The 16,854-nt window shown below is 47.8% G+C and overlaps 6 protein-coding genes across 7 annotated transcripts; 2 read left to right on the forward strand and 4 right to left on the reverse strand.

Annotated features, from left to right (window-relative positions):
- Positions 1-117: 117 nt before the first annotated feature.
- PV09_04545 (uncharacterized protein) lies at positions 118-3,317 on the reverse strand (the record flags this gene model as incomplete). The annotated part of the gene is made up of 2 exons (XM_016357906.1): positions 118-2,780; positions 3,191-3,317. The coding sequence occupies 2 exons, from the start codon at positions 3,315-3,317 to the stop codon at positions 118-120; spliced, it is 2,790 nt and encodes a 929-aa protein (XP_016214108.1).
- Positions 3,318-3,537: 220 nt separating this feature from the next.
- PV09_04546 (uncharacterized protein) lies at positions 3,538-5,960 on the reverse strand (the record flags this gene model as incomplete). The annotated part of the gene is made up of 3 exons (XM_016357907.1): positions 3,538-5,116; positions 5,171-5,664; positions 5,838-5,960. 3 exons carry the CDS (start codon positions 5,958-5,960, stop codon positions 3,538-3,540), a joined length of 2,196 nt encoding a protein of 731 aa, XP_016214109.1.
- Positions 5,961-7,120: 1,160 nt separating this feature from the next.
- Positions 7,121-8,925, forward strand: PV09_04547 (NADH-ubiquinone oxidoreductase 30.4 kDa subunit, mitochondrial). Its single transcript, XM_016357908.1, has 3 exons — positions 7,121-7,683; positions 7,744-8,409; positions 8,468-8,925. Exons 1-3 carry the CDS (start codon positions 7,516-7,518, stop codon positions 8,522-8,524), a joined length of 891 nt encoding a protein of 296 aa, XP_016214110.1. The 5' UTR covers positions 7,121-7,515; the 3' UTR covers positions 8,525-8,925.
- Positions 8,597-11,123, reverse strand: PV09_04548 (uncharacterized protein). The gene is made up of 3 exons (XM_016357909.1): positions 10,621-11,123; positions 10,169-10,569; positions 8,597-10,112 (listed from the first exon to the last, which is right to left on the reverse strand). The coding sequence occupies exons 1-3, from the start codon at positions 10,989-10,991 to the stop codon at positions 9,073-9,075; spliced, it is 1,812 nt and encodes a 603-aa protein (XP_016214111.1). The 5' UTR covers positions 10,992-11,123; the 3' UTR covers positions 8,597-9,072.
- Positions 11,124-11,133: 10 nt separating this feature from the next.
- On the forward strand, positions 11,134-12,929 carry PV09_04549. 2 transcript variants are annotated; one of them, XM_016357911.1, is made up of 4 exons: positions 11,134-11,288; positions 11,340-11,680; positions 11,732-12,418; positions 12,474-12,929. In XM_016357911.1, the coding sequence occupies exons 1-3, from the start codon at positions 11,261-11,263 to the stop codon at positions 12,224-12,226; spliced, it is 864 nt and encodes a 287-aa protein (XP_016214113.1). In that variant the 5' UTR covers positions 11,134-11,260; the 3' UTR covers positions 12,227-12,418; positions 12,474-12,929. The 2 variants fall into 2 exon arrangements, with proteins under 2 accessions (XP_016214113.1, XP_016214112.1); XM_016357910.1 differs by having other exon boundaries at positions 11,732-12,929.
- A 2,461-nt stretch (positions 12,930-15,390) lies between these two features.
- PV09_04550 (uncharacterized protein) lies at positions 15,391-16,724 on the reverse strand (the record flags this gene model as incomplete). The annotated part of the gene is made up of 6 exons (XM_016357912.1): positions 15,391-15,760; positions 15,820-16,111; positions 16,165-16,246; positions 16,303-16,511; positions 16,571-16,641; positions 16,691-16,724. 6 exons carry the CDS (start codon positions 16,722-16,724, stop codon positions 15,486-15,488), a joined length of 963 nt encoding a protein of 320 aa, XP_016214114.1. The 3' UTR covers positions 15,391-15,485.
- Positions 16,725-16,854: the final 130 nt, after the last annotated feature.

Genomic DNA, 16,854 nt, shown 5'->3' on the forward strand with positions numbered 1-16,854 from the left:
AATAAAGCCGCAAGTAGGCTGGAAAACAAGATATCCTAATCTCATATATATATATATGTGTGTGTGTGTGTGAATGAGGCACTGCCTTTCCCAATCGATAACACCCATGCCGTGCACTCAATGATTCCCTAGAACCAACTTTCTGTTTGCTCTCACCAACTTATTGAATCGTTTCTCCCAGTCCGCAGCATCCCTTTTTGCCTCCGCAATCCTCTCTCTCAAGCTCTCCCTCTCCAAGTCCGCCATGCTCATAGCAGCACCTGCTGCTTTGGTACCACCACCCTCCCTTCGTCCTGCCTTCTCAAGCGTAGTATGCAGATTTTTGTGATTACCAGCTGCAGCACCTGTAGCCTTTTCTTTACTCTTTTGAGCTTCCGATGACTTCAACTCTTCATTTGCACCAAGCTTCGCGATTAGACCGGCGGTTGCCATAGCTTCCTTCAGGGTATCCATGGCAGCGGCAGTGTTCGCTTCTGTCACGGATGCTGAAGATGGAACCGAGACATGAGGACTCGGAGAACGTAGGTTATAGTCAGACCTCGATGCCAATCCAGCTGCTGCAGTGGCATCCGCGAGATGCTGAGGGGTCACTTCCAAAGCCTGATCAGAGTGATGGACCGGGAAGCGGCCATTGCTCCAGCCAGCTGTGCTTGGAACGTATTGATCTTCCACGTCGTCTTCACCCGGAGGAACAGCGACAGTGCTCGGGTTCAAGTCTAGGACTCGAGGGACAAATTTGTTCACATATTCCCTTGCGTCCAAGCTGGGGTCTTGTGGGTGCACATCCGCTCGTGCAGCTGAAGCGGCAGTCTGCCCAGCAAGATGCACAGGCGAGGGCCCTGAGAGAGATTCGGCTCTCGCCATCGGATTTGATCCTTTCGTCGCGTCTCTCAGCGCCCCTTCAAGGGACTCTGTGGCGATTGACAAGGCTCGGAGAATATCTTCTTGCGCAAGAGTGCTCTGAAGCTTGCTTTTCTTGGGCTTCAGCGACTGTTTTGTTATGTGGGACACACCTGCACCACCCCACCGGCTTATGCCTTTCTCCGCTATAACTCGCTTTTCAAGCTCTAGGTATCTGTCCTCCTCTTCTTTTGTCAGGCAGCTCAGTCTAGTCCCTGCAGGAGTAACCAGACACCTTCCACTCAGACGTCCATTTTTGGAAATGTGCTCACTGAGATCCTTGCGAACGGCTTGTCCCTGTTTGAGCAATTGTTCATCTGCTTTTGTCAATTCGAAACGCAATTGTTCAATGTGATTCTGTAGATCTGCAGAAGTGAACGGGTCAATTCCTAGCCTTTTGAGCTCCGACTGCGATGAAAGTGGTTTAAGCATATTAAGCGTGCTTAGTGCAAGCTGACGTGTTGATTCGAGCGCCTGCAGAATAGCAGCTGCAGTGAGTGGACTAGAGGACTCTGTTGTCTTCTGGTCATGTGCATTTGAATCCTGACTAGATGGTGGGGACTTATGTTTCGTACTATTTTCATGATTCTCTGCCTTTCCTTTCTCATCAGTCTCTGTCTTTGTTGCTTCGACAGATGTTGTAGCTTGCGGTGAAGATTTAGCAACGGGAGTAGATTCAGTCTTTTCCTCGGCGATGGCTGGTGGCGGCGTCGGTTTGGTCACTGGTGTCGGACCTTCTCGAGCGGCCTTGCTCTTTTTGCTTTTTGTTTTCCGGGCCATAATTGGCGCTACCTCTTCAGCTGGACCTTCCTTGGACGCGATAAGAGCCTCCACTTGTAAAGCCTTCTCCTTTTTCGCCTTCTCCTTCTTCTTGCTCTTTGCCTTAGTAAGTACGGGTGGTGGAGAGTTCGCCCTCGAAGCTGACGTTGAAGTCACAGACATTGTGTCGGTACGTTCTGTGAATGGTGTTCCAGGGGCATTTAGTGATGCAATGCTCGTCCTTCTCGACACCACTTTGCTTGGAACTGTTTGTGCTGCAGCAACTGAAGGCGGAGTTGACACAGCGGCCGTGGCGGTGGTAGTGGTGGTAGCAGGGGCGAGTACTGGTGTTGTCTCAACTTTCGGCGTGTCTGTGATGCGAATGGTTCTCGGCTGAACCGTTCTCTTCAGAGGCGACCCAGTCGCGACTGTGCTTCCAAGCTGAGGAGTGCCAGGCCGTGAGCCTAGAGACGTCGCGCTGACGGATGGTGCTCGTGATAGTCTACCAACAATGTCTGGTTTCGAGCTTGCAGATGGCATAGGCGAGTCCACATCTTTCTCCTTTGCGCTGACTGTAGATGTCTCTATATTTAGCTTGCCTGGATGTGGTCGTTTTGATGTGATAGCTTCCATCTTCTGCTCAGCAATTGCCTTGCGTTCATGTGCTGAGATTGGCGCTGTCTCATCAGCCTTCGCCGAGCCCGCGGTCTTTGAAGGGGTTGACTTCCCTTTCGCATCAGAAGCCAACACTTCTGTTTTGTTCGGCGACTGTGTCGTATTCTTTTTGGGGGTTTCTGATTTTGTAGCAACTCCTGATTTCTCTTTCTTTGATCCCACGCTCTCAGCAGGCGTTGGGTCCTTTGCGGCTGGCCTGACAGGCGTCGCTGGTCGAATGTGCTGTATTTTACTCTTAGCATCAGCCACAGCTTTGTCCCTGGGTGCTCCAGAGGATGGTCTAGATATAAAGTCGCCTTGAACAGTCTCGCGCTCGTTCGCAGACGGGTGTCCCCGTCGTGGTAATTCTATAAATTGAGACTCGAGGTTCGGGAATAGCCCTGGCGGTAAAGTTGGCGTCGCACGCCGGGGTGGCTCAATTAATTGTCCTAGTGCAGGCAGATCATCTAGATATTATACCGTCAGCACATCAGTTTCAACTTGTTCAGTCTCTTTCGATATCTAAGGGCGTATCGTGATAGAGGTATCACCAAAGTACTGCAGACGAATCCTACCTTTCACGAGTGACGAGCGGCGGAGGATTGCGGAAAATTCACAGAATATGAGTACACTAGACCGTCCGTCGTCTTCGTCACAAATCAGAAAGAAAAATGTAAAAAGAGGAAGGGGGGAAAAGCTAGTGTCTAAACTGTTGGAGAAATAAAACCTGTTATGCCGCCCTATAAGAGGAATCTGTATGGCAAAGTATGCATACCCTACATACAATAAGACGGACTGTGACGAAGACGACGGAGGTTTCTGGCGGCCTCTTATGAAGATGTGTATCCCTGTAAAAGAAAAAAAAGGAAAAAGACACCGGCCGTGGCCGGATGACCAGCTTGATAGGGCGTGAAGAGCAAAAAAGCTTGATCGCAATGAAAAAGCTGCCTGTAACCCCCCAGACGCCGTTGTCCCGAGCCTGCTGACTTGCGTAGCGAGGTCATGTTACCCAATGACTTTGGAATAACTCTTTCATGATACAATCGATCCCGTAATGTTATGTGAATTTGCGTGCTAACTCCAATGCAAATGTGCGAAAAGGTAATGTGTAAGCTAAAAGAAAGAAAGGAAGGGAATCTTGGGAATAGAGGCGCCTCCGTCGCTCGTCAAAATCTCGTGAAGAACACACATCGAAGTGAATGTGATGGGAAGCGAATGGATCCTCTACCAACCAGCGCGGCCGTAGTTGCTGTACATTGATGATAGCCCACCTTGACCTGCCTGCCCTGCTCCGTAAAGCCCACTGTTTAAGCCCGGTGCGCCATTTGCATATGGTCGGGCTTGAAGGATGCTAGGATCAGCAGCGGCATCGATCACTCCACCACCAGAAGAAGAGGTGTTGGCGTGTCTATGCTTTTTGCCCTTTTTCTTCTGCTTGTTCTGCGGCTGCTCTTGAGAATAAGGGTATCCTCCCATGTTAGGCGGAGCGGGAGTGGACGAATTCGAGGTGTTGTGACTGAAAGGGAACATAAACTCACGCTTTGCCTCAGCACCGCGTTGTTGACCACCACGCACGTCAAATGGGTCGCGTGATGCTACTGCCGCAGCAGCATATCCGGAAGTGAAATTCTGACCGTGACTGAACATATTTCCACCGTTGACAGGCGGTGTACCCGTTGTCTTTAGTCCCGGAGGCGGACCTTGAACACTACTGTAAAAGGGAATTTGCTGCGCAGGTACACTAAAGCCACCAAGACCCTTTGCTTGTTGAACTCCAGCCCCTGCCTTCAAGCTTCCAATTTCATTGAATGCGAATCTGGAAGGCTGCCTGCCATGTCCTCCAATCTGGTGCTGAGCCGCACTTGCAGATTGCAACTGTCGAAGTAATAATTGATTCTGGTGCTGTTGCGATGGGGTGCTTTGACGTATGCTTAGTCCAGTGAGATCATTGGCGAAAGAGTGCTGCTGATCAAGGTAGCTGGATGGAGGCTGTATCATTGCTTGCTGGTTGAACGTACGGTCGGGTCGTTCTTCCGGTTCGCCACCTAATTGCAGGCTGCCACCTTGCGCCGTCTCAGGCTCTGCGGATTCTGCTTTCGCTGCTTCTTGCAACGCTGCGGCAGCTTCCTCCTGTTTCCGAAGTTCTTCCGCTTCTCTTTCCTTCATTAGTTGTCTCTTGAAACCACCCTGCGGATCCCATAGTGGAGGTAGAGTATTGAGAAGCTTAATGTCGTCGTCGGAGAGGCCGATTGGAGAAAAATTAAACTTGATGGAGGGATCGAAAGCAATTTTCAGAAGGGTTTGAAATGCTGATGGCTCTCGCATCTTCTTTGGTTTTGTTGCTGATGCTGAAGATACCGGTCGTGACGGCGCAACATCAGAATTTGCGTCCTTAGTTGGCTTTGTCAGGGAATCACCACTCGACTTCTGATCATTTGTTTTTGCAGGGACAGTATTCGTAACGACTGGACTTGCAACAGATGACGAAGTTGCGCGACTGCCCCGTCGCGCCCAAGTCGCACCCGCTGGCAAAGCAGTTCCATCTCCAGTCGTGGGACTTGGAGGGGAGTGATCCTGTGTAGCAGCGGCGACAGGCTGTGTGTGTTGAGGAGGAGGCTGCACATGTGCAGAGTCTGCTGCATGACTTGGCTGTTGTGTCGAGCTAGCGTTCATGTTCGAAAGATCTTGTCGAGTAAAACTCTCGGTTGACTCTCCAGGCTCGTGGAGGAACATACAGTTTCGATTGTTGCAGGTCTCGCCACGAAGGTATGCAGAACAATACTTTGTTGTGCCGTGTTGCGCTCTTTAAAGCAAATCAGTTCTAATTCGTAGCTTCAATGACTTTTGTCCAACTTACCGTATCTTACCATCACCTGACTGGGCAGCGGCATTTATGGCTTCAATGCATGCCGCAGCATCCTCTTTTCGCGCAAACGTTACGTAAATGCCCACCGGTTGATTTGGCGTAGCAGAAGCATCTTTAGACTTGCTGACAACAACCTTGATTATCTCGCCATATTGTCCAAAGTAATCCTTCCCTCGCAGTAGCTCTGCGACCCGGTCGCCCTGTATCCTTGGTCGCATACCCGTGACATAAACGAGATTTCGCTGCCGTACGCGTAGACCAGCCAGATGTTTTCGGCTGAGGTTGTCTGCTTCGCGCTTCTGGGCCTCTTTTTGCTTCACAGCCGCCTTCTTTTTTTGCTGGGCAGCTTTGTTCTTTTCGTGCTGCAGAAGCTCTTCCTGCGTTATGTTCTTAAATGAGAAGGGCTTGTCATCGTATGGCCTTCGACACGCAGGGCATAAACCGTTCATTGTCGTCTTAATGTTATTATAACAAAATTGACATATCTTGCTCTCAATTAGTACCCACTCATCGACAGGCTCATAAAGAAACCTCGTTAGCGATGGTTTGAGGCCACTTGGTCGCGTACTGGACATGGTCTGAAGAAGGAACATGATCCAGTATACAAGCAACAGTAAAACGCATCACCATCTCGTCGAGCGAAAGGACAAGTACTGACCTGGTAGCCGCAAGGGCAAGGCTTGAAATATCGGTCACCCAAGTCGAACTCTTCGACGCACAACGGGCAGACTTCTTCTTCCTCATCTTCGTCGATGAACTGATCTTGTTGTATTCGCGACATGTTTGTCTTGTATGTGGTCGATGCTGTGCCCCGGAGTGGCGGTCGATGAAGGGAGATGGATTCAGGAAATGGACGGAAGAGTGCTCAGGGCACAGGCGGATAAGTGAATAAGCAGAAAACGCCGACGTATGTGATCACATGCAGAGACCGTTAGTACGAAGGGAAATTAGAGAGGAAAAGGTAGCTTTGATGTTAAAGATGGATGGATGCAGTTACAGCGCAGCAGGTCTTCCAAGGCTTTCTGGGAGAGTTTGATGCCCCAGGACATAAGGCTAGAAGCGCTAACGTCTCGCCACCAATCACACGCGCAGTCCCGCCGTTGACTCCTCGAAACCAAACGCTCACGATCCACGAGTCATCTCTCACAGAAACTTCATGATGGCAGTGTGCTGAACATAGGAAAGCGTCCCGGAATAACACTGCATAGTGTTTGAGACACGAGCTGTTATTTGAGTTGCTAGACTAATCGCACCTGGTGCGTGCTCAGAAGCACGTTATGTTATCGATTGGTGGGCACACGTCGTATCCAGGACATAAAACTCAGCTACGCTTTCGCAAGTATCATACGCATTTCTTCCAATATATTGTATTTGGCGGAGAAGAATGCGCTAATTGCATGGTCAAGACTGCGTTGCAGCTTCGTGTAAGGCATCCTTGTTTCCTCGAAGCCACAATGTTGCCAACAGCCAATGTCATTTTGTTTGAATGCCCATTCCCCTCTGCCCTGGAAGGTACATTCATGTGAGAATCGCCGACGAGAACAAACGCAGGAAGCTGCTAGCACATGAAGCCATAAGTCTAAAGTGCATCCACATGCTTGGCCATCTAAGAGATTCAGTCTCAAGGCAGGACCCATGCTTTGATTGGTTCACGAAACCTCGACACAGCAATCTTGGTTGCGACGTGTTCTCTACTACGAGTCTCTGTCCAATACTTAGAGTTTGACCCGCTTTCGCATTCAGTTAGCTTGAGTGCTGGTACAACGGTAGTTTGCTTCTTCGCTTCACCTATCAACGTCCAAGCGTTACCCAGGCTCATGGTATTTGGGTACCATATCTCCTGTTGTGTGCTACACGGAAGTTTGAGTGTCTATTTATCTGAGCTTTGCCTTGATCCTACGTTTCGTGTATTTTATTTCTCGGTTTCAATGTATCAGGTTACTTGGTCTAGCAGCGAGAATCTTCGCACTGGTTCGGACGGTCAATGCTTCTTCCACTCACCTATCTCAGATAGTTGCATTTACGAGTTTCGACCGATACATAAACGAGGCTGCTATTTTGAATCATTCGAGTTGTCGTATCACACGAACCGTTGACAAGGCAAATTCACGTGAGCTATCCGTTTCCCCCTCATCAGCCAACCCTCAAGCAGTCAGGGACAAGCAAAGCAAAATGCAGGCCTCAGGCATCACAATATCGGCCAATCAGGAGCTACGACTTTCTCATGAACAAATCGACCTCAAGCGCAGCTTCAATCCCAACTTCCAGCCATTGCCGCCTCATGCAAGCATAAACCAGCCAGCTGAACCCACTCGGCTGCTGTGAACAACACAACGATGGCTCTCCGGATACCAGCGGCGTCGGCGCTCCGCTGTGCTTCTGGCCAGAGTTGCCGGCCAACTGCTGTTCGCGCGTTCTCTGTTTCATCAATGCACCGTGCAGCATGGAATCCACTTAAGACACAGTCTGACGGGAAGGACTCATCTGGCTTGCATAATATGAGGGTATCTTCTTCTCAATGACAGACGATACAACGTGATGGACAACTCTGACAAGTCCCACAGAACGAACCCCGCGAACCGCAGCCTTTGAAGACCGTCCCCATCGTCAACCCAGCCGACAAATTCAAGGAGAAGAGCGAAGCACTGCACAAATACGGACAGTACCTCATGTCCTGCCTTCCCAAATACATACAGCAGTTCAGCGTGTGGAAAGACGAGCTGGCAATCCACATCCCGCCTTCGGGCGTCATTCCTGTCTTCACTTTTTTGAAGTATCACACAGCTGCCGAATACACCCAAGTCAGCGATATCACTGCTGTTGACTACCCAACCAAAGATCAGCGCTTTGAAGTTGTGTACAACCTTCTATCCGTGCGCCACAACTCGCGTATCCGCGTTAAAACCTACGCTGACGAGGCCACGCCCGTGCCTTCCATTTGCGACCTATATGACGGTGCTAACTGGTACGAGAGGGAAGTGTACGATATGTTCGGTGTCTTCTTTGTAGGCCATCCGGATCTTAGACGTATCATGACAGATTATGGATTCGATGGGCATCCATTGAGGAAAGATTTCCCAATGACTGGTTACACGGAGATACGATACGACGAGGAGTTGAAGCGTATTGTTGTCGAGCCATTGGAAATGACCCAGGCGTACCGCAATTTCAGAGGAGGCTCGAGTGTGTGGGAGCCTGTTGGACCAGGTGATGACAACACTCCCGATTCTGTAAGCTCCAACTTTCCCTGAACTTGCTTTACGGCCGTAATGCTAATATGATCAATAGTTCAAACTTCCAACACCTAAGCCAGAACCCCCAAAAGAAGGTGAGCAGAAGAAATAGCTGTGAGAACAAGGAACGCAGAATGCATATTCTTGTAAGGCTTTGTACATAGTATCTGCTACACCTTTAGATGTAAAGTCAAATTCTTTGTTACAAACTTATGGCCAGCCATCTGCGGTCTCGGATTTTATGCTTTTATGCAGAAACAGGCTTTATCATGCCTTCAAAGTGAATCGTAGCTCGAGTGGCATTTAACATACAGGACCGGAAAGATATCGCGTTGAATGAATTTGCTACTGTCTTTCCCTAAGTACCTCCCTTTTCTTCTTTTATGTCTTCCACATCAACTATAAGCTGTACTGTAGACGGGGCCACATTTTATATAGCGGTCTGCATTTAGTGCCGTCAATGACACCATCACAGAAACTAGATGTTGAGTCTATGTGACTGTCAAATATCCCTATTTCCACGATATTCGCAACCCGCAAAGCCGCGAAGTCGAACGCATATGTCCCCAGTCTTCAGATAATTGTTGAAACCCGCTAGGAAACGAACAGCGTAAAAGGATATCCATATTGAGGAATAAACACGTTATATCACACAGGGTATCACTGCACTTTCTTCTCGCTCGACTTCCTCATCTTTCCTAAAAGTCTCTGCGCCGCCGTCCTTAGCTTTCCACGTAGCTGGACAATGGCTAGCGCAATAGGCGCAGGTCCAACTTCATCAGCAGCAACAAGCCTTCTAACAAGCAGGTTGAAAATGCTTCCAAAACCTAGAGCCATAACTGTTGACGTAAGTATGATGACATTGTATGGCATACTGAAATCTGGTGTTGGCAACGGAAGCAGCAGAGTCGTAGTCCGAACATAGACGTCTTTGCGTGATGAGTTTGATGATGGAAGAAGTCGAATGACAGCTGCGGCAACGTCGAAGCCACGATTTGCATCAGGTGGGTACTCTGTGTATCGCAAGATTGCTTTCTCGAAATCGTATGTGAGAGTTAATGTCGATTCTGGAGGAATAGTGAGGAGTAGTTCGAGATGTGTGCCTCGGTGACGGTCGAGAGCTGGACGGTAGAATGTCTCCTTGACGGGCTTAAAGTTCGATGTAGCTGCCGGCCCCGAAATCGATGCACGCAAAGTGTGCAAGTATGGTTTCATGTACCATGGCAAAGACTCAAGGTAGACCAGATCAATCGCTTCAGTGGCCGAAGGATTTGAAATAACAACTTGAACACTACCGCGCTCCTGTCCATATCCGTTGATGGAGCGGGCGGCATATAGTTTAGGTTTTTGCAGACTGGTTTGTTTCTCAAGAGGCTGCTCAGGCAATGCCAAGTCCCAGTCCACATTCTCTGGCAACTCAAAGCATCGCATTTCATCTTCCTGGCTGGACGAAGTTGGGACATCGCTTCGAACCTCGACAATGCGTTCAAGCGGGGCATTGATGCATACTGTTTCACGTTGCTGGCCGTCAACTACCCCAAGCGGACACGAACCTTTGATAGGACGGCCAAAAACCTCTCTAAGGCTCCAAGCTGCTTCGGATGTCTTCTGGATAGGGAAACACGAATCTTCTGCGTGGTAAGGCTTAGAAGTATCGCATTCCAGTTCTTCAATTGGCATGGGCCGAGGAATTGGGTTATCTTGGGACTTTAGCGTTGATGTAACTAGGAGGCACAAAGCAAGATGATGCGCTTACCTCTTGGCCTTTTCGACCTGGAAATATCCAAAACCATATCCACGCTCTGCTCAATTGCAAGGACGCAACCTCTCTGCTCGTCACATAAAGGAAGGACATCGATTGACATGGTCTGCCACGAGGCATCGAACAGTTTGTGACCATCCAGCAGACTTGATATGCCGGCCTTGCCCTTGCATGGCAAAAGTTTGAGAAAAGGTGTCAAGTTTTCGGTACACACAACTTCATGTGGTAATGTTCCATGCAGGAGCTGTAGATTGTCCATCGCGCCCTTCGGATGCACTCCCTCCGGTTCAAATGACATGACAGGCCGTATCGTCCTGGTGGAGTCGATGAAGTTCAAGGACGCGCAGAATAAACCAGACAGCGCATTCGTCAGTGTTAACCATCTTGCGTTGGCCCTGTCTCCACATCAGTACACTCTTACAACGAAGAACAAAGACGGCACAAACTCCGCGTCGTCCCTTGCATCTACCCAGGCCCAGAGTTCTACGCCAGTTCCACCCTCCCTTGCACCACTATGCGGCCTCTCGCCCCAGCTCTCATCGTCCCATCGTCCGGAGCTGAATCGTAAATGTAGTTCCTTTGTGTGCGCATGTTGTAGGATCTGACCCAGCGAGCGGGGGAAATATCTAAAATTCTGGCTTTCAAACGACGAGGAACTGGAGTTACTTTTGAAATTGAAAGAGGCGAGGAGCGCGTTTTGAGGAAGGGGCCTCAGGAGTAATTGCTCGTGATAGTCCGAGGTGGGCGACGATGCGCTGGCATCTGCGAGGCCGGAGAAGATGGAAAGCGCAGAGGCAAGAAGAAAGTGAAAATGCATTTTCGGATGTCAAATGAGTGTAAAGCCTCCTTTTCCGGAGCGTCAAGGGAGCGCAAAATCGAAATTATACCATGCTGTTATGACGTTCGTGAAGTTATTGTACAGTCTGCGAGGTGGCCTCATCGACTTTACGGGTATGGCCTTTTTTCGCCGCAGATCCTGGGGTACCTTTTGTGTTGTCCAGTCACCAGCCGAGAAACTTCAACGCTCAAACACCTACGTTTGCAGCCTTCCGATTTAACCACATCTTGGTGGAAATCTACACCACTATGGCTGCGGAGCAGAGAAAGCTGCTCGGTACGTGCTTCATCAGACACTCCAGAAAACTCGCACTGACGCCGTGACCAGAGCAGCTCATGGGCGAACAAGCCCTCACTGGCGCATCTCACCGCGCACCACAGCTATCGATCACTGACCCAAAAGTTTGCCGCTCCTATCTCGTTGGTACATGTCCGCATGATCTGTTCACAAACACGAAGCAAGACATCGGTCCCTGCCCAAAGCACCATGTCGAAAGCCTCAAAGTCGAATACGAGTCGGCATCAGACGCGCAGAAGGAGAAGTGGGGCTTCAAATTCGATTACCTCAAGGATATGCAGAAATACGTTGATGAGTGCAATAGAAGGATTGATCAGGCCCAACGGAGACTGGAGAAGACGCCGGATGAGATCCGACAGACAAATAATCTGGTTTGTGCGAGCCGAGACTCCCAGTTCACGAGATGCTAACTTGCGAGACAGTTGAAGCAGATTTCGGACTTGGCACAGACCATCGATGTTGGCCTTCAGGAGATACAAATCATGGCTGACGCTGGTGCTGTTAATCTCGCTGTGCAGGAACACTTCAAAGTGCGACAAGCCCTGGTGACTAAACAGGATCGTGAGCGCGAGCTCAAAGCACTATCCGACACATCGGGTCCTTCAGGCCATCAAAAGCTCCAAGTTTGTGATGTATGCGGTGCTTACTTGTCACGACTGGATAATGATCGACGATTGGCTGATCATTTTTACGGCAAAATGCATTTGGGTTATGCACAGATGCGGAAGACGTATGACGTTCTTCGAGAGGAATTAAAGGGCAAGACGGCGCCCGTGAGGCCAGATGAAGGATTACCAACGGGACCGAGTGATGGCGGTTATGACAGAGGCTTTGGCGGAAGGCAAGGCGGGTGGGGCGGCGGTCACGGCGGTGGGCGAGGTGGATATGGAAGAGGAGGCAGGAGAGGAAGATGGTGATCCTCCGTCCATCGATCTTTCATATCATTATAAATGATGCATCATCTTGGCGTTCCGAGGTATGTGCTTCTCGCGTGGGGAAACGGGATAACCTCCAAGGCAGCGACGAATTCGAGTCTCTTTGCGGAAGAACACTTTCTACTTCGTCCAGCGGAGCTTCAATCTCGTTTTAATACAAAATATGGCTCTATAGTGCGTGATCACGGTGTAACTGAAAACCAATTTTATTTATTGACTCATGCTTCAGAGAGAGCAATTCTAGGTTGACCGCACGAATATGAATCCAGATTTGGAGCACGAGTACAAGGTATGTTCTTCACTTTCAATCTCGCGGTGTCATGTATGTTGCTCTTCGTTCTTTCGCTATGATGAAAGTTTGGTCTTTCTTAGCTCAAGGCATCACCAGAGCAGTGATATTTGCGACAGACGACACGAGGCTTCCCCAAGCTCCTTGACTGTGCCAACTATGTGAAATGATTCCAAGATGATTGTTATGTCCTTACATTATACATCACCTCACCGTTATTAATAGAGATAAGGTCATAAGATTGTGTCTTATCAATGAATGTAAAAGCAAATCAAGATCAAACATGTTTTCGATCTCAATCATACTTCACAAAACCGTCGAAGCGATTGGACTGAAAAGCCTCCATAGAGTTCTCTATTTTTGTCGTCCTTGCACACGATTTGCTGTGACTCAGCCATGTCAAATGTTCTTAAGTAGCGTAATGTTACTGGGTATTACGTTGTCCATTTTGAAGAATGTTTCTTGTGAACAGCTTACTGCCATGGACTTCAGATTTACATCATAATTATCTCCACCTTGAAAGAACACACTTTTGCTCATAGAGAACAATTAAACATTATTTGGTTACGCGCAGGGACAGACATTTCTTGCGTCAGCCTGATAATTTGGAAGGTAGTAATGTTCTCTTCATCATCTAAGATTCGCTTGAATGGCGAGCACAAAACCGATGAACCAATCACTTACATCAAATGGTGTTTTAAGCAAAGGGATGCTAATCTATCCTATGAGCTTAGACAAGAAAGAATCTTGAAGTCAGAGGTATCATTCTGATCATATTCTATAGCTACAATCGACGTCAAATCTATACTAGACGCAAAGGCAGTAGCAGGAGCGTTTTGAAAACGCTTAGTAACTTAATGACGCGTAACAAGATTATGTACTTGTCCAAGTCTTTTGCTTGGTTCTCACGTGGATATGGCACGTTTGGAATTGGTGTCCCAAGAAACCTACACAAAGGCTCCCATCCGTCACCCATTCGACAAACGAGTAAGTTCTCTGGTTTCGTCTTGTCCCTAACTACCTGATAATGTTCTTTTAGTATCCTGGGGCCGTTTTGCCTAGCTTCAGAAAGCGAAGTTGCTTGGAAAAAGCCTCCCATAAGAGATCTTGTGTTGTACGTCAAGCGAGATCGTGATAGTGGATCGAGAACGTGGTAGCAAAGGTCCGTCCACCAACCAAATGTCCAAGGAAATAAGACTTTCTCCCAGCTCCGGAACCAGGATTCAAAGTCGCGCTCGAACATAATGACTTTTGCGTCTGGGTAAATTGAAATCAGGACGCCTGGCATAGCGGCAGCAACATCTGTTACGACTTGGTAATTGCCGATGAGTGAATCCCACTTGGCTCGATCGTACGGTTTCGGCTTAAGACCGCAATGCTCAGCAACCCATGGGATATTTGCCCGGGCCGCTTCACCCCAAGCTTCAAAAGCTGCTTCCGCATCGCTTTCCAAGAAGTCGCTCAAATGGTGTATATGAGTATAACCAAGAATTTGGATGGCTTTGGCAAGCGATTTTGTGCCAGTACGAGGGGGTCCTACGCATAAGATGCCCGCCCCTGAAGCCAGAGTTCCCTGTGTCCGTTTCGACATTGAGTGAAACTATAGTTATTGCTAGGAAGGCCTTTAAAAGTGTATAAGACGAAGTACAAAATCTGCGAGACAAGAGTATAATCATTTTACAACAAAATGGGTGCCTAGAGCTTTATCAACTTCACAATTTGCCTTGAAGATGTGTCTAATGTTGTGCAACCATCTTCGGTCCCTTTTGCCTTGGTTATCTTGCAGTTGCCCTAATTTCTATTTGCAGAAAGGCCATCCTCATGAAGAATCTCATGCAGTGATCGGAAACACGAGTCCTAGTGCGAGCTTATCATTTCTCAAGAAAACGAATCACTTGATGAATGGCTGAATGGATTACGCTATCTTGCATTTCCGACCTCTCACATTCCTGCAACCACGTCGGATTTGTCTTAAGAATTTGAACTATGTTTTCCTCATGATATGCTAAAACCACTACGTGATCTAAAATTACAAAATATGAGTAAAAGTATATCCATTCCTACCAAAAGGGGCATCAACACGGTGACATTGTTGCGGAGGGAACTAAACTTCGCCTGTTCTGCTTTCATTCAAAAGGTGCAGACGCGATATGCATGACAATATTTAGCAGATGCTGTGCTTCTCAGCTATTGTAGTCTTCAGCTACTTAGCCCCACTTCTGGAATAAGCTCCGTTTTTGCTTACTTTGAGTTAGCACTCATATTCAGGTTTCTTCATTGCAACACTACTTGGAGATGGTTCCGCGTCAATCTCGTTTATTTTTTCCCTCTGAAAGGGCAACAAAGAACTTGGTCGAAATGTATGTCGTTGAAAGTTCGGACCTTAAAAGCATACCTATTCCGGGTATTCAATCTAAGCAGTCTGCTCGACTGCTGTGCGAGAGGGTAGCATATCTCGACAACGTTGACATACTTTAAACTTGGTGCAGACTTTGCTAACTTAGATTTCAGTTGAGTTGATTCACGTCTGATGATCCTTATTGATTCAACTCATAGTTATGGCTCTGGAGTATGATTCGCCACTGTTTGAACTCGAATTGCAACCATGTTTGTATCACATCAGTCAATATAGCTAGCGTTTTGGCATTTGCTTTTTCTGGTCTTAAAGTCCATCTTCCCGCCTAATATAGCCGACGAAGATGTGCATGTCTTAGAAACGGTTAAGCCGCTACGGCGATCCTATTTTGCTGGAGTCCCAAGAAGACGGGGTTCTGCGCGACTGGCAAAGCGAACAGATCGGTTCATCTTGGAAAGTTCCAATGCCGAGGTGTGAATAGGAATTCCGAACCAACGTCCTATGAATTTCATGCTTTTCGTCTATGGAAATTTTCTAAGGAATGGAAAATCAAGGCTTACGAAAACCGTGATGAAGCCTTTTCTACCTCCATCGATTCATACATTTGATATGTTGCTAGAACCCCAAACACGTTCCAGGAAGCATTGAAGAGAAATGAATCGATGGTCAGGATACCGCTGGTTCATTTCGTCCGAGATGTCCCACGCACCCTTTGAACTACTCAGGAGGATGCCGATAGCAATTTTCTTGCGCATCTCATAAGCCGTGGATGTATCCACTGATCGATGAACTCCTTCTAGACGCCACAAGGTTTCTAAATTTCCAGCCTCAAGATCTTCAATCCTGACTTTCTCAATATCAAGAGGTTGTCCTGGATCAAGCAGTCAATATCAATCGGAAGAAGAGAAACTTGGAACTGAACAATCGCACCCCGAATCTGACTTCCAATTTCAACAACTCGCGAAAATGAGAGTTTGTTGGACTGAATACCGCTAATGATAGGCCACTTGCGCTCATCTTCTACAGCACGAGCGATGATACTCGCGAAATCAGCAACCGCGGTAAGCGTCATTATGGCGTGTTCATGCCCATCAACCAATATAGCTCTATTATTCTGAAAATCAAAAATTGTCTGCAACGGCTCTAGATACTTGCTTGTCTTGAACGGATATGCGAGATATTCTAAAAACAATCCAGGCTGAAATAGGGTATATTCGAAGTCCTGGGAAAGTCTCCCGTCAGAAAGTTGGACGAAGAACATCGATTACGACTTACATTGGCATGCTTGCTCACTTCTTTAAGATATGATCTCACTTTTTCCTTGCCGGCCCACCAAGGCATGTGAATGGTCTCCTTGCTGTTACAATTCAGCATTCCGTTCGGGCGTAACTCAAATGCTGTAAATGTCTCTACCTTCCGAACTCACTAGGGGCAAAACGTTTTACACCGGCAGAGATAGCAGCATCAATTAGATTCTTTTGAGCCTCTTGACCAGAATCCGACAGTACTTGAATAAAGGACAGGACTGTATGAACTCCTTGTAAAGATTGAACCAAAGAGATAGTCTCTTTGTAATTGACGGTCTGTAATTGGATTCGAGTATCGGTTATTGGAACCTGTTTCTAAATGGAACTTAGTGCTATCGTTTATGAGGTCTTCCATTCTGTGGAACATTTCGTACATGTCGACTCAGAATCGTAATCTCATGTTTTTTCGTCATCAACAGCGCATCAATGACCTCTCGTGCAACTTCTGAGAATTGGTCAAATACAAGCAAGCAAAAATTGGAGAGGGTACAGACGTCCGGAGCCGCCAGCGATGGCAATATGGACCATGATGAAAAATGTAACAACTCTCTATGATCGTCAAAAGATTTGAAGGTGTCCAGAGAATAAGCAAAGGACGTAGCATCGCTGACTTGGAAGAACAGGAGCACGGAGCGTAAAATCAATCGTGTTTTATACT

The sequence above is a fragment of the Verruconis gallopava genome (genome assembly GCF_000836295.1).
Source record: "Verruconis gallopava strain CBS 43764 unplaced genomic scaffold supercont1.13, whole genome shotgun sequence".
Taxonomy (NCBI): Eukaryota; Fungi; Ascomycota; class Dothideomycetes; order Venturiales; family Sympoventuriaceae; genus Verruconis; species Verruconis gallopava.

What these genes read in the sequence shown, in the direction of transcription:
- PV09_04547 (XM_016357908.1), top strand. Translation starts at nt 7,516, where the DNA reads ATGGCTCTCCGGATACCAGCGGCGTCGGCGCTCCGCTGTGCTTCTGGC. An exon ending in CTGGCTTGCATAATATGAGG is followed by an intron (nt 7,684 to 7,743) that starts GTATCTTCTTCT and finishes CAAGTCCCACAG; the next exon opens with AACGAACCCCGCGAACCGCA. An exon ending in ATGACAACACTCCCGATTCT is followed by an intron (nt 8,410 to 8,467) that starts GTAAGCTCCAAC and finishes TATGATCAATAG; the next exon opens with TTCAAACTTCCAACACCTAA.
- PV09_04548 (XM_016357909.1), bottom strand. Translation starts at nt 10,991, where the DNA reads ATGCATTTTCACTTTCTTCTTGCCTCTGCGCTTTCCATCTTCTCCGGC. An exon ending in GATGCAAGGGACGACGCGGA is followed by an intron (nt 10,570 to 10,620) that starts GTTTGTGCCGTC and finishes ATGTGGAGACAG; the next exon opens with GGCCAACGCAAGATGGTTAA. An exon ending in CAGGTCGAAAAGGCCAAGAG is followed by an intron (nt 10,113 to 10,168) that starts GTAAGCGCATCA and finishes TAAAGTCCCAAG; the next exon opens with ATAACCCAATTCCTCGGCCC.
- PV09_04549 (XM_016357910.1), top strand. Translation starts at nt 11,261, where the DNA reads ATGGCTGCGGAGCAGAGAAAGCTGCTCG. An exon ending in GGAGCAGAGAAAGCTGCTCG is followed by an intron (nt 11,289 to 11,339) that starts GTACGTGCTTCA and finishes CGCCGTGACCAG; the next exon opens with AGCAGCTCATGGGCGAACAA. An exon ending in TCCGACAGACAAATAATCTG is followed by an intron (nt 11,681 to 11,731) that starts GTTTGTGCGAGC and finishes CTTGCGAGACAG; the next exon opens with TTGAAGCAGATTTCGGACTT.